At 47.2% G+C, this 14,754-nt stretch overlaps 1 protein-coding gene across 1 annotated transcript in view; it reads right to left on the bottom strand.

The window, feature by feature from the left end:
- Positions 1-3,689: 3,689 nt before the first annotated feature.
- LOC140203675 (serine/threonine-protein phosphatase 4 regulatory subunit 1-like) overlaps positions 3,690-14,754 on the bottom strand; it is a 55,643-nt gene continuing 44,578 nt past the window's right edge. Inside the window, exons 7-8 of the mRNA XM_072269723.1 lie at positions 11,080-11,222; positions 3,690-4,086 (exon numbers count right to left, since the gene is read on the bottom strand). Of these exons, the coding sequence (XP_072125824.1) occupies positions 4,011-4,086; positions 11,080-11,222 (219 nt within the window). The 3' untranslated portion in view covers positions 3,690-4,010. The remainder of the gene's footprint in view (positions 4,087-11,079; positions 11,223-14,754) is intronic.

Genomic DNA, 14,754 nt, shown 5'->3' with positions numbered 1-14,754 from the left:
GGCGTTAACCTTAATCGATAGATGATGAGTGTTTAGGATTTGAATAAATTCCTCTAATTCTACCTCCGAGTGTGTCCACACTCCCCAGATGTCATCCAGGTATCTATAAAGACACATGGGTTTTTTGGGGCACTTTGGATAAACTATTTCCTCCCATTTTGCCATGTATATATTGGCATAGGCTGGAGCAAACTTCTTTCCCATTGCTGTGCCCTTGACTTGTAAGTAGAATTCATTATTGAATTCAAAGTCATTATTAGTTAGGCTGAGGTGAAGGAGTTCTATCAAGGCCTCGTCTGGTCTCTCTAGCTGAGGGTTCTCCCAAAGGATATCCCTCACTGCCTCTATACCCCTGTCCATTTCTATATTGGTGTACAGGCTTTCAACGTCCATGGTGAAGAGTACGGCCTCAGGGGACACTGACATGGAACTGACTATCCGGACAAAGTAGTACGTGTCCTTGATGTAGCTGGAGTGTTTCTGCAACAGTGGGTTAAGTAGTAAAATGGATTCAGCAGTGGCTAGATGGGGGACGCCAGAAAGCAGTGGTGGATAACTGTCTGTCAGATTGGAGGATGGTGTGTAGTGCTGTGCCTCAGGGATCTGTACTGGGTCCAGTGTTGCTTTAATGATCTAGATGATGGGGTGGTAAATTGGATTAGTAAGTATGCAGATGATACTAAGATAGGTGGTGCTGTGGATGATGAATTTAAAAACGCAAAAAACTTCCCCACCCCCTGGTCTTTCTTCGCGGACCTCCTGTCCCATAATCCTCTCATACCCCTTTTGCCAATCACCTGCCCAGCTCTTGGCTCCATCCCTCCCCCTCCTGTCTTCTCCTATCATTTTGGATATCCCCCTCCCCCTTCCCACTTTCAAATCTCTTACTAACTCTTCCTTCAGTTAGTCCTGACGAAGGGTCTCAGCCCGAAATGTCGACTGTACCTCTTCCTACAGATGCTGCCTGGCCTGCTGCGTTCACCAGCAACTTTGATGTGTGTTGTGGATGATGAGGTAGGTTTTCAAAACTTGCAGAGAGATTTAGGACAGTTAGAAGAGTGGGCTGAAAGATGGCAGATGGTGTTTAATGCTGAAAAATGTGAGGTGCTACATTTTGGTAGAACTAATCAAAATAGGACATACATGGTAAATGGTGGGGCATTGATGAATGCTTTAGAACAGAGGGATCTAGGAATAATGGTGCATAGTTCCCTGAAGATGGAATCTCATGTGGATAGGGTGGTGAGAAAGCTTTTGGTTTGCTGGCCTTTATTAATCAGAGCATTGAGTATAGGAGTTGGGAGGTAATGTTGAATTTGTATAAGGCATTGGTAAGGCCAGATCTGGAGTATTGTGTACAGTTCTGGTCACCGAACTATAGGAAAGATGTCAATAAAATAGACAGAGTACAGAGGAGGTTTACTAAAATGTTGCCTGGGTTTCATCTCCTAAGTTACAGAGAAAGGTTGAACAAGTTAGGTCTTTGTTCTTTGAGTGTAGAAGGTTGAGGGGAGGCTTGATAGAGGTGTTTAAAATTATGAGGGGGATTGATAGAGTTGACGTGGTTAGACTTTTTTCATTGAGAGTGGGGGAGATTCAAACAAGAGGGCATGGGTTGAGAATTAGAGGACAGAAGTTTAGGGGTAACATGAGGGGAAGCTTCTTTACTCAGAGAGTGATAGCTGTGTAGAATGAGCTTCCAGCAGAAGTGGTTGAGGCAGGTTCGATGTTGTCATTTAAAGTTAAATTGGATAGCTATATGGACAGGAAAGGAATGGAGGGTTATGAGCTGAGTGCAGCTCGGTGGGAATAGGATAGGGTAAGAGCTCGGCACGAACTAGAAGGGCCGAGATGGCCTGTTTCCGTGCTGTGATTGTTATATGTTTATATGGAAGGCATCAATGTATTCTGCTATCCTGTATGACTCACTGCTGCAGTCTGACACGATGGGCCTGCCGGGTGATATTTCTCCCGGAACTGTCCATGAGTCTGGGTTCCTGTGTATTTTGGGGAGGATATAGAACTTTCTTGCTCGTGGCACCTGCTCCACCTGCTTCCTCCTGAGGTATCTAGTCCTTTCTAGTTTTCGCAGAATGTTCCTAATTTCTGTGTGTTTCCCAGTATATGGGTTCCTTTAGTTTAGTGCAGTGTTCCGTGTTGTTTAATTGTCTGTGTGCCTCAAATAGATATTGCTGTTTGTCCATGATAACTATGCTGCTCCCTTTATCTGCTGGTTTGATAACAATATCCATATTTTCCTTCAGCTCTCTCAGGGCTGTTCTCTCCTTCCTAGTTAAATCGGGCTTATCCTGTACTTCTCTCTCCCTCTCCATTATCTCATCCAGTGCGAGGGTGAGGGTTAGGGTATGTGGGCAGTGGGCAAAATATCCCTCTAGTGTTTGTGGATCTCGTACTGGAGATGCAGTATCACTTCACCCTGCCACTTTGTTTTTGGCCCACGTTGTCATCATCTCGGTCCCCGACTTGCCTTTACTGGGATCTTCCTCCTCCTTAATCTCCATTCTGGAGTTTAAGTTAAAATGGTGGATTTATTGCCTATGGATAGTGTTTTGGATTTGGGGCTTTTTTATAGGGACTGGGTGCTATGATTTGGGGGTTGTGCCGTAGCTAATTGAGGGGTGTGTGGGAAGAGACATGCCCGGGGGTAGAGTTAGGTAATGGGGGTTGAGGATTCACGGCGAAAGGAGGTGGGGTGGGATGGCAAATGGTATTGCCGGGGGGGGGGGGTTGTTTGGCCCTTGCAGTAGTGGGGAGGGCTGAAATAGGAGCCTAACTGCTGGTGATATTGGGTGAATTTGGCCCCTTGATGGGCTGAGGGTTTGGGTTTACTGGGGGTGTGTAGCAGGGTGGGAGGTGTTAGGTTTAGTGGACTGTTACATAAGCCCTTTGGTGTGGTGTGTTTGGGTTATTTGGGGTGCTGTCGGGTTTAGTTGGGGTGCGCAGTCCATTGGAAGTTATGGTTAGGGTGAGTGGTTAGGGTTGGGGATGTTTGCGGGGTGGGGTGGTACTGGTGCTATGGGGTGAACCTGGCTCCCGGGTGGGGGGAGGGCTAGGGTTTATGGGAGTGTGCTGAAGGATTGGAGGTGTTAGGCTGCTTGGGTTATTTGGGGTGCTGTCTGGTTTAGTTGGGGTGCGGGGTCCATTGGAAATTAGGATTAGGGTGAAGTGTAGGGTTGGGGATGTCTACGGGGTGGCGTGGTGCTGGTGATGTGGGGTGAACCTGGCTCCCTGGTGGGGAGAGGGCTAGGGTTTATGGGGGTGTGCTGAGGGGTTGGTGTTGTTAGGCTGGGGTGTATCACTGGGTAGTGGGTTAGGGTTAGGGTAAACGCTAAACCCATCGGATACGCAATGCCACTGGGTACACTACGGTCAATGAAAATAAATAGGGGGAGTAGACAGCTATGATCACTCAAGCTAAATTTAGACAGCAGAAAGACTGCAGAACTAGAATCTACAATGCAGCTGAAATCCAGTGACACTACCTACGAGACGTTTACATTTTCCAGGGGTAATTCTTTTAAGAGTGTTGTGTATGTGGCCTGGCTACACAACAATGCTATTAATAAAAATGCTGGCGACAGGAGCGAAGTTTCATGGTTCTTTACTAGTAGAAAATGATGCAGAACACACACATACGTATCAATGTGCGCCTAATAGCGCATGCAACAATGTGTTACTACAACATAAAGTAGTCCCCATATCATACAGTAGGCTGACCCGGCTGATGCTGTAGTGGTGTCACCCTGAGTTCGAATCCAGCCGGCTCCCCTGCACGCTTTCCATCCGTGCTGGGTTATGAGCTGGTGATCTCTTTGGAAACTCACCCGGCAGAAGGCAATGGCAAACCACTGCTGTCACTTGCCTCGTACGCGGTTCCCCACTATGTCAGAGAGGCGTGGAGGGAAATCGTCCGCCAACTGGAGAAACTCCGGATGTGACGTAACTTTCCTTTTTCCTATACGGTACAAAGACAGAGTGGAAGAAGGTTTTTAAAGATGTCGGCGGCAGATCTCGTTGCAAGTCTGGAGAGCCGTTTCTTCACTCCTTTCTACGATAAGGCAAGCACTAGATAAGAAGGAAAACATGCAGATTAGATATTAAAAGGAGACAAAATGGGAACGTTCCTGAAGATAATCAGAACACGCATCTATCTGTAAGCTATGACGACAACTTGTGGGAATTCTAGCGATGGAGTATGTCATTTCTAAGATATTGCAAGTGAATTCATACATTGCCAACTCTTAATTCCTGTTGCTTCAAGACCTATTCGGGGAGATGGGACTCGTCAGCTCATCTAGGAGAAGGAAAATTCTGATCTCAAACCTCTGCTGCCTTGCGGCTGTACCCACTCACAGGGAAGGCTTCGGGAGTAAACCCGGAGCTGGAGTCCCTAAGGCAGTCCTACGCTGAATGACAACTCCTGTGGTGCTCCTGGTACCAAACTCAATCTGCCGTTCCTTTGGGTGCATGCAGACGGGGAGCTTGCTACATGGGGCAACAGCTTGCTCTCCACATAGTACTGCCCAGGCTGGCGTATCTGGACAGCTAGGACACAACATCCATGGTCGACTCCGACCGACGGAGGCCTCAGTCACTAGAAGACCTATTGAATGGTAGCACTACAGACATGCCACCTCTCCCGGAAGTTCCGGGAGTCTCCCGCATATGAATAGCGGCTCCCTGATGCCCACAAATTATATACAATATCACGGAAATCAATTGTTTTGAGAGCGAGCGAGAGAAAGCAAGAGAGAGCACCAGAGAGACCACAAGAGAGGGCGCGAGTGCGACAGAGAGCGAAAGCAAGCGAGCGAGAGAGAGCGAGAGCACTTGAGAGTGCGCGGGCGACCACGAGAGAGAGAGAGAGAGAGCGCGAGCAAGAGCGCAGCATGGCAGAGTGTTCCAAAAAAAAATAAAACGTACGTCACCCCAGACTACACTAAAATGTACCCCTGCCTAACAGGGGTCAAAATAATGACAGTGTTGCTCGCTGCACTGTTTGCAACAGTGACTTTTCTATTGCCCATGGTGGGTTAAGACTGTAAAAGACATGTTGAGGTGAGTTTAACAGGTGTCATTCGTTCATTAGCAGAGCTAACATTATTTAAACTAGCTGGCTAGCTGCTAATGGCTACTCTATTGCAGACATCCCACCTCTCCCGGAAGTCTCCCGCAAATTGATGGTGCTATCTCCCTGAAATTAGTTTTTGCAGGGTGGGATGTCTGGCACTAGATTTTAACACCCGTTCCTAAACCCTAAGAATCACCTAATATAAACACAGAACTCTTTACTGAGGATTGTACTCAAAACTCTGGATTGGTTCTTAAAATATTCAGCTTACAGAAACAGGGAGGCAAGTAAGAGTCAGAACTGAGAACTTCATGCTTGGCTCTATAACAAGGTTTATAATTCTGAACAATTAGTAAATCCCTTTAACTGGAAACAGTTCCAAATATCACAGCATTGTTCCAGCACCTCGAATAACCCTCTTGCTGGTTCAGAGTTTTGAATCCATAATTTGTGTTTTATCCCCTTTATTGAACGTGCTGAGGACTGCATGTTTTTCCCTGACCCTCACTCGTTACACGTGCAGATTACAAAACACACATCTTTATCTTAAAGAGCCTTTTCTACCATCAGTGCCCCCACAGCAGGAACCCAGCAGACACCCATCTTGTCTTGTGCTCATCTTCAGAGACCCAGTGACAGACTCTGGGACAATGCAGGCCACAACTGCTCGAAGGGAGAATGCTTATGCTCGTACCGAGCTGGGTCCAAAGCCACAACTTACCAGTCATGGCTTCCTGCGCAAAGTACTTTACGTCCATATCTTGGTCCTGACCCAATTTCTCCAATATTGGTTTGAACTTGTTCTCTAAAGTGCTACGATTTAAAAGCAATTTTAGTACCTGTGACCTTCAAAACAAGACAGCAGCACATTCACTTAAATACAAAGCGATACTGGATATTACCCACATTAAAATCTCCTGTTTCTGCCTCTCACGCAGGCTCCCACTACCACAACTGGTCGTTTACTGGCCAGATACGGGCTAGAGCTCAACTAGCAGACTACGGTCAGAAACTGCAGCTGAGCTCATTTCGGTTAGTGGATGCAAAAGGAGAATAAATTGGATGCTCCATTTTTATGCCGTTGAAGAGAGGGGGCACTGAATGCATAAACTTCCTTTTAACGCAATCCATCTGTTATTGCTTTCCACACAAATTCCAATCAAATCACAAACGCACAATTTCACAAACATCATTAACCGGACGGGTTGGTGGGGTGGAGATACATTGCTACCAAAGGAGGTGTAGGGCGCTCCTTCCCTCCGCAGGCCTGCAGGTCACTCTTGGGCAAGGTGTAACACCTGCTTAAGCCCCTCCCCGCCCCCCGATCAGGGTCACGCGATGCCGTGGGAGCAGATGGTGGACAGTCATGTGTGCAGCCGGTGCAGGTCACAAGTCCTGGTTGTGCGACCACTGACGCCGGGCAGGCAATCTCTGAAGAGCACTGATAATGGCTGGGGGTTGGGGGTTGGGGGTTGGGGGTTGGGGGGGGGGGTCACCTCGTCGTGTAAAGACACACACTGTCCAGAAGGCAGCAATGGCACAAACCAGTTCTGCAGGATAATTTGCCAAGAACAATCGTGGCCATAGAGAGACCACGATCGCCCACGTCACATGATGATGAAGATGGTGGTGGCGTTAACTGCAATCTCACTGTGCGGTTTTCACTTCTAACTAGAATTTATCCATCAATGGTTGAAGGAGAGAGGGAAAATGTATTAGAGAAGATTGGAGGAGTAAACTTTTCATGCAGGAGTTGGTAGCTGAGCTGCCAAAGGAGGTGGTGGTGGTGGTGCAGGCAGGAACAAAACCTGGACAGTCACTTGATAAACCTCTGGTTAGGTCACATTTGGAGTACAGAATTCAGCTCTGGTCTCCCCTTTAAAGGGTGTGAAAAAGGTACAGAAGATGTTTACAGGACGTTGCCTGTGATAAATCTCTGGTTAGGTCACACTTGGAGTACTGAATTCAACTCTGGTCTCCCCTTTAAAGGGTGTGGAGACTTTGGAGAAGGTACAGAAGATGTTTACAGGACTTTGCCTGTGATAAATCTCTGGTTAGGTCACACTTGGAGTACAGAATTCAGCTCTGGTCTCCCCTTTAAAGGGTGTGAAAAAGGTACAGAAGACATGCTGGCTGGTACTGCAGATGTTACCGGAGAGGTTGCTTTCTCCAGAGTGATGGAGTCTGAGGGACAAGCTGATAGAAGTTTACAAAATTCTGAGGCAAAGACAAACGGCTCACAGTTAAGATGTCAGAGTGAGAAGAGAACAGCTCAAAAATGTGCCGAGGATTTGAGTACAAGTGTTCCACCGCTTTTCGGACGTTCACTTTACAAAACCTCATCGTTACGAAAGACCTACATTAGTACCCTGTTTTCGCTTTCAGAAGGTGTTTTCACTGTTACGAAGAAAGGCAGCGCGTGATAAAAAATCAGCGCGCGATAAAAGGCAGCGCGCGCCCCGAGCAGCCGCTCTCCCCCGGATTCGGAACGGCATTGCTTAAACATGTTGCATTGAGCAGCTGTTAGCAAGATGAGTTCTAAGGTGTCGGAAAAGCCTGAAAGAGTAAGGGTGTTACACTTAGCGTAAAACTAGACATAAAAATTAAGTGTTTCGATCGTGGTGAACGAAGCAAGGACAAAGTGAGTTTGGCTTGTGGAAGCTGGCGAAGATGATGTTGAAGAGGTTTTGGCATCCCATGACCAAGAACTGACAGATGAAGAGCTGATGCAATTGGAAGAGGAAAGGATAACAATCGAAACCAAATGCAGAAAGTGAAGCAACTGCGTGAGATTTTCGCTGCAATGATAAAGTACGACTTTAATCTTGAAACGGTACGTAGGTTTAGGGGATATTTGCAGGATGGTTTGAGTGCTTACAAACAACTGTATGATAGAAAAATGCGCGAGGCTCAGCAGTCAAGCAAGCCTTCCACATCAGCCACAGCAGACGACGAACCTCGACCTTCCACATCGAGGCGGGCAGTCATAAGAGAAGATGAGCTGCCTGCCCTGATTGACGATGAGATGACACCCCCGTGTCCCACCACCCCAACACCCGGGCCCCGGACAGATACTGTACCGATTCGCGAAGAACGCAGCGGTAGCCGGGAGGCACACAGCACATCTTTAAGAAAAAAGCCGAAATAAATATGCTAATTAATTAGGTGCCGCCGACACGTAATTGTCAGCCCAGATCAGTGCCGATTGCATCGCCTCTCATCTGGGCCGACAATTACGTGTCGGTGGCACCTAATTAATTAGCATGTTTATTTCGGCTTTTTTCTTAATGATGTTCTGTGTGCCTCCCGGCTACCGCTGCGTTCTTCGCGGCAATGTATCGGGTCAGCGGCCCGGAGGGTGGGGGCCACTGCACCACCCAGCCTGTGATGACTCAGTCTAACACACCATCATCAGTGTGCTCGGCGCTGTTTTCCCAATTCCGGTAAGTGATGCTACACTACATACATTATTTCTACTTTATATAGGCTGTGTATTTTTACGTGTTATTTGGTAGATTTGGCAGCTTCACAGTTTAAAGGTTACTGGAGAGCGTGTTTATGCCAACAGCACTTGCGTGAGATTTTCTGCCGAGAGCGCTCGCGTGAGATTTTCGCTACGGAGATCTGTGCAGACAATCGTTGTAGTGAAGTATTTCTACTTTATACTTTATCATATCATTCCTGCTTTTACTATATGCTACTGTTATTTTAGGTTTTGTGTGTTGTTTGGGATGATTTGGTAGGTTATTTTTGGGTCTGCGAATGCTCACAAAATTTTCCCATATAAATAAATGGTAATTGCTTCTTCACGTTACAACATTTCAGCTTACGAACCGTTTCACAGGAACGCTCTACCTTCGGATGGCGGGGGAAACCTGTGCCTGGAACACACCAATGGGTCTGGTGGAAGTGGATGCAGGTATGAAACAAGTGTTTACGATCCAAAGAAGGGTCACGGTCTGAAACACCGACTGGTTATTCATTTCCATGGATGCTGCCTGACCTGCTGAGTTCCTCCAGCGTTTTGTGTGAGCATTGAAGTATTTAAGACACTGTTAGACAGGCAAATGAACGTGCGGAGAATGGAGGATATCGGCCACGTGCGGGCAAAAGGACACGGTTCAATTAGGCGCTGCTTTATTTATAAAGTCTGCAGGTGTTGGAAACCCAGAGCAACACACACAAAATGCTGGAGGACCTCAGCAGGTCAGGTAGCACCTATGGAAATGAATAAACAGGTGACGTTTCGGGCCCAGACCCTTTGTCCGGACTGAAAAGGAAGAATTAGTTTGGCACAACATTGTGGGCCAATGGGCCTGTTCTACAGGTTCAGTGAGCAAGACAGAGGGATGTGGAGTTAGTGTGGCTGAGTGGGTTTAATATAGCAAGGAGTGATTGTCAGTATAGATGTAATGGACAAGAGGGCATGCTTCTATACAGTTCAACTGACTATATCCAGAACCCAAGCTTTGCTTGAAACACCCTCCACCACCCTCAGCCAACTTTTAACCCACGTTGCCAGCTTGCCAGAAGTTTTAACAATAAGGACCAGCCTCCCGTGCAGGACCCTGTCAAAGGTCTCACTGAAGTCCATGCAGACGACATATATTGCATGACACACGAACAAAATGGTTTAATTACTGTGCTAGGCTCCCAAAAGGCTACTGGGAGCTGGGGAACAGATATACAGGCAGATACAACCATGCCACACAGGAGCAAAATCAGGCCATTCAGCCCATCGAGTCTACTCTGCCATTCCATCACAGCCAATTTATTATCCCCCTCAACCCTAGTCATGGAAAGACTTAAAAATAGGGCCACTGAGTGGCTGATTTCAACTTCCCCAGTACTGAATGGAACTTCCTCAGCGCCAGAGGCTTCAATGGGTCAAAGTTGATAACTGTGTCTAGGAGGGTTACACCAGAGAGTATGCAGACACTCCAAGTTGGCATGGCGACGTAACAGAGCTTACGAGGAAATGAGCCGGGCCAGATGATCAAATTTTCAGCCATGATTGTAATTCCCTCAGTTTTAAGATAGTTACGGATTAAAACTGATCCTTGGGTGAAGGTGCTGAGGTGCAGAAGGGCTAATTGTAACGGTGTTAGGCAGGAACAGGAGAAGGTAAACCGGGAAGCAGCTGCTCGAGGGGCAAACAACACCTCCGACACGGGGGACCCTTTTAAAAGGCCAGTTGACTGGAGTTCCTCAGGTAGAGCGGGTGATGAGAGAGAGTGTGCAAAGTCAGTCTTACAACCTTACAAAGAGGAATATTGCGCATTGCTTGGGAAAGCTGTAGTAAAATGAGGCCCTTGGAATACAAAGGCAGTGGAGAGACCTTAAACAGGTAATTCGGAGGGTAGAAACGGGCCACTAAATGTTCTTGGCGAGGATGTCCTTTCTTTAAAAAAAAGGGGAGAAGGCAGGCGAGTGGGGTTGAGGGGAATAATAAATCAGCCATGATAGAATGGCCATGCAGTATCGATGGGCCGAACAGCCTGTTTCTGCTCCTGTGTCTTATGGTCTAAATCTCTGGATAGAGAAGAAGATCGTTTAAGGGTACCAAAGGATCAAGGTCAAGCAGGAAAGTGAGGCAAACACCACAGGGGAGGGGGAGGCCTGAGGGTTAAGTTTATGCCCCTCCCCCACGCAGTACATGGAATGAGCTGCCAGAGGAACTGGTTGAGACAGGCACATTAACAACTTCAATAAGCACAGGTACGCGGGCAGGAAAGGTTTAGAGCAAGGGTGCACAACTATTTTGGTGCCATGGATCATTACGCTAGGGGTCCATGAACCCCAGGTTGAGAACCTGGGACGATGGGACCGGCAGAGACGGTGGTCTTGGCCGGATTGGACCTGTGGGTACAAAAGACGGTGCGACTCCATCACTAAATGCCACCACAGTGGCGTCTCAATTTCCATTCCAAACTGGAGACGAAACATTCTCCGCAGGCCGGGTTATAAACCCCAACTCAAATACTTACCTGGCATCTAAAACCGGTCCTATTTTCTGCAATGTTTTAGCCACGTTGAAGCGAATGTTTGCCACCTGATCGCCTGCCATCTGGAGAACCGTCGGCAGCATGTGCTTTGCTGTGATTTCTTGGCCACAGGCTTCAGACAACACCTAAAAAAAAACAGCAGAAAATGCAAACGTTCATTCACAGCCCCGAACTTCACGAAGCAAGACTGAAGAAAAGATCATCGATCTGATTTGTGCGACGCTCAGAATGTATTTTGCCCCATGATAAGAAGGCATAGTCCACGCTGGCACCAATGATCATCCGCAAGGAGAGAGATGAGGTCCTGCAACAGAGATTTACAGATCAATAGACAAGTTGTAAAGAAAAAGTGCTGGTATATTGTAATCGCTGGACTACCCCTTCTGCCATGTACGAGCGAGTTTAGAAACAGGAAGGCAGGACGGCTGAAATGTACAAAGTGTGGGTGCAGAGCAGACAGCATCACTGGGATCTCTTCCATGACAAGGTGACCCGAGCCAAGAGGGGACCAAGACTATAAGACGCAAGAGCGGAATTAGGCTATCGAGTCAAATATGATGGCAGAATATAGCATTAGTGGTAAGCCTCTTGGCACTGTGGATGATCAGAGGGATCTTGGGGTCTGAGTCCATAGGACACTCAAAGTTGCTACGCAGGTTGACTCTGCGGTTAAGGAGGCATACGGTGCATTGGCCTTCATCAATCGTGGGATTGAGCTTAAGAGCCGAGAGGTAATGTTACAGCTATGTAGGACCCTGGTCAGACCCCACTTGGAGTACTGTGCTCAATTCTGGTCGCCTCACTACAGGAAGGACGTGGAAACCACAGGAAGGGTGCAGAGGAGATTTACAAGGATGTTGCCTGGATTGGGGAGCATGCTTTATAAGAATAGGTTGAGTGAACTCGGCCTTTTCTCCTTGGAGCGACGGAGGATGAGAGGTGACCTGACAGGTGAACAAGATAATGAGAGGCATTGATTGTGTGGATAGTCAGAGGCTTTTTCCCAGGGCTGAAATGGCTAGAACGAGAGGGCATAGTTTTAAGGTGCTTGGGAGTGGGTACAGAGGAGATGTCAGTGGTTAATGAGGTGGAGGATAAATGCGTGGCTGAGGGATTGGAGCAGGGGGCAGGGATTCAGATTTCTGGATCATTGGGACCTCTCCTGGGGCAGGAGTGACCTGTACAAAAAGGACGGGTTGCACTTCAATCTGAGGGGGACCAATATGCTGGCAGGGAGGTTTACTAAGGCTACTGGGGAGAGTTTAAACTAGAACGGTTGGGGGCTGGGAACCGAACTGAAGAGACTAGGGAAGAGGGGGTTGGCTCACAAATAGAGAAAGCTTGTAGACAGTGCGAGAGGGAGGATAGGCAGGTGATAGAGAAAGGATGCTCTCAGACCGAAGGTTTGAGATGCGTCTATTTTAACACAAGGAGTGTTGTGAACAGAGCAGATGTGTGGATCAGTACTTGGAGATATGATGTGGTGGCCATTAGAGACTAGGATGGCTCAGGGACAGGAATGGTTACTTCAATTGCCGGGTTTTAGATGTTTCATAAAGGACAGGGAGGGAGGCAAAAGAGGTGGGAGTGTGGCACTGTTGATCAGAGATAGTGTCACAGCCACAGGGAAGGTGGACGCCATGGAGGGATTGACTACAGGGTCTCTGTGGGTGGAGGTCAGGAACAGGAAGGGGTCAATAACTTTACTGGGTGTTTTTCATAGGCCGCCCAATAGTAGCAGCAGTATCGAGGAGCAGATAGGGAAACAGATCCTGGCAAGGTGTAATAATAACAGAGTTGTCATGATGGGAGGCTTTAATTTCCCAAATATCGATTGGCATATCCCAAGAGCAAGGGGTTTAAGATGGGGTGAAATTTTCAGGAAGGTTTCTTGACACAATATGTAGATAAGCTACAAGAGGAGAGGCTGTACTTGATCTGGTATTGGGAAATGAACCTGGTCAGGTGTCAGGTCTCTCAGTGGCAGAGCATTTTGGAGATAGTGATCATAATTCGATCTCCTTTACCACAGCATTGGAGAGGGACAGGAGCAGACAAGTTAGGGAAACGTTTAATTGGAGCAAGGGGAAATATGAGGCTATCAGGCAGGAAACTGGAAGCTTAAACCGGAAACAGATGTTCTTAGGGAAAGTATGGAAGAAGTGTGGCAAATGTTCAGGGGATATTTGTGTGGAGTTCTGCATAGATACGTTCCAATGAGACAGGGAAGTTATGGTAGGGTACAGGAACTGTGGTGTACAAAGGCTGTAATAAATCTAGTCAAGAAGAAAAGCTTACAAAAGGTTCAGAGAGCTAGGTAATGTTAGAGATCTAGAAGATTATAAGGCTATTAGGAAGGAGCTTAAGAAGGAAATTAGGAGAGCCAGAAGAGGCCATGATAAGGCCTTGGCAGGCAGGATTAAGGAAAACCCCAAGGCATTCTACAATTACGTGAAGAGCAAGAGGATAAGATGTGAAAGAATAGGACCTAACAAGTGTGACAGTGGGAAAGTATGTATGGAACCGGAGGAAATAGCAGAGGTACTTAATGAATACTTCAGTATTCACTATGGAAAAAGATCTTGGTGATTGTCGTGATGACTTGCAGCAGACTGAAAAGCTTGAGCATGTAGATATTAAGAAAGAGGATGTGCTGGAGCTTTTGGAAAGCATCAAGTTGGATAAGTCGCCAGGACCGGATGAAATGTACCCCAGGCTACTGTGGGAGGCGAGGGAGGAGATTGCTGAGCCTCTGGTGATGATCTTTGCATCATCAACGGGGACAGGAGAGGTTCTAGAGGATTGGAGGGTTGCGGATGTTGTTCCTTTATTCAAGAAAGGGAGTAGAGATAGCCCTGGAAGTTATAGACCAGTGAGTCTTACCTCAGTGGTTGGTAAGTTGATGGAGAAGATCCTGAGAGGCAGGATTTATGAACACTTAGAGAGGTATAACATGTTTAGGAACAGTCAGCATGGCTTTGTCAAGGGCAGGTCGTGCCTTACGAGCCTGATTGAATTTCTTGAGGATGTGACTAAACACATTGATGAAGGAAGAGCAGTAGATGTAGTGTATATGGATTTCAGCAAGGCATTTGATAAGGTACCCCATGCAAGGCTTATTCAGAAAGTAAGGAGGCATGGAATCCACGGGGACATTGCTTTGTGGATCCAGAACCGGCTTGCCCACAGAAGGCAAAGAGTGGTTGTAGACGGGTCATATTCTGCATGGAGGTTGGCCTCAGGGATCTGTTCTGGGACCCTTACTCTTTGTGATTTTTTATAAATGACCTGGATGAGGAAGTGGAGGGGTGGGTTAGTAAATTTGCTGATGACACAAATTTAGGTGTGTTGTGGACAGTGTGGATGGCTGTCAGAGGTTACAGCGGGACATTGATAGGATGCAAAACTGGGCTGAGAAGTGGCAGATGGAGTTCCACCCAGATAAGTGTTAAGTGGTTCATTTTGGTAGGTCAAATATGATAACAGAGTATAGTATTAATGGTAAGACTCTTGGCAGTGTGGAGATCAGTGGGATCTTGGGGTCCGAGTCCATAGGACGCTCAAAACTGCTGCGCAGGTTGACTCTGTGGTTAAGAAGGCATACGGTGTATTGGCCTTCATCAATCGTGGAACTGAATTTAGGAGCCGAGAGGTAAT

Source organism: Mobula birostris, chromosome 10 (genome assembly GCF_030028105.1).
Source record: "Mobula birostris isolate sMobBir1 chromosome 10, sMobBir1.hap1, whole genome shotgun sequence".
In the NCBI taxonomy this organism is placed as follows: domain Eukaryota; kingdom Metazoa; phylum Chordata; class Chondrichthyes; order Myliobatiformes; family Myliobatidae; genus Mobula; species Mobula birostris.
The sequence above is the reverse complement of the archived record's forward strand: the minus strand, read 5'-3'. Positions and strand labels throughout refer to the sequence as shown.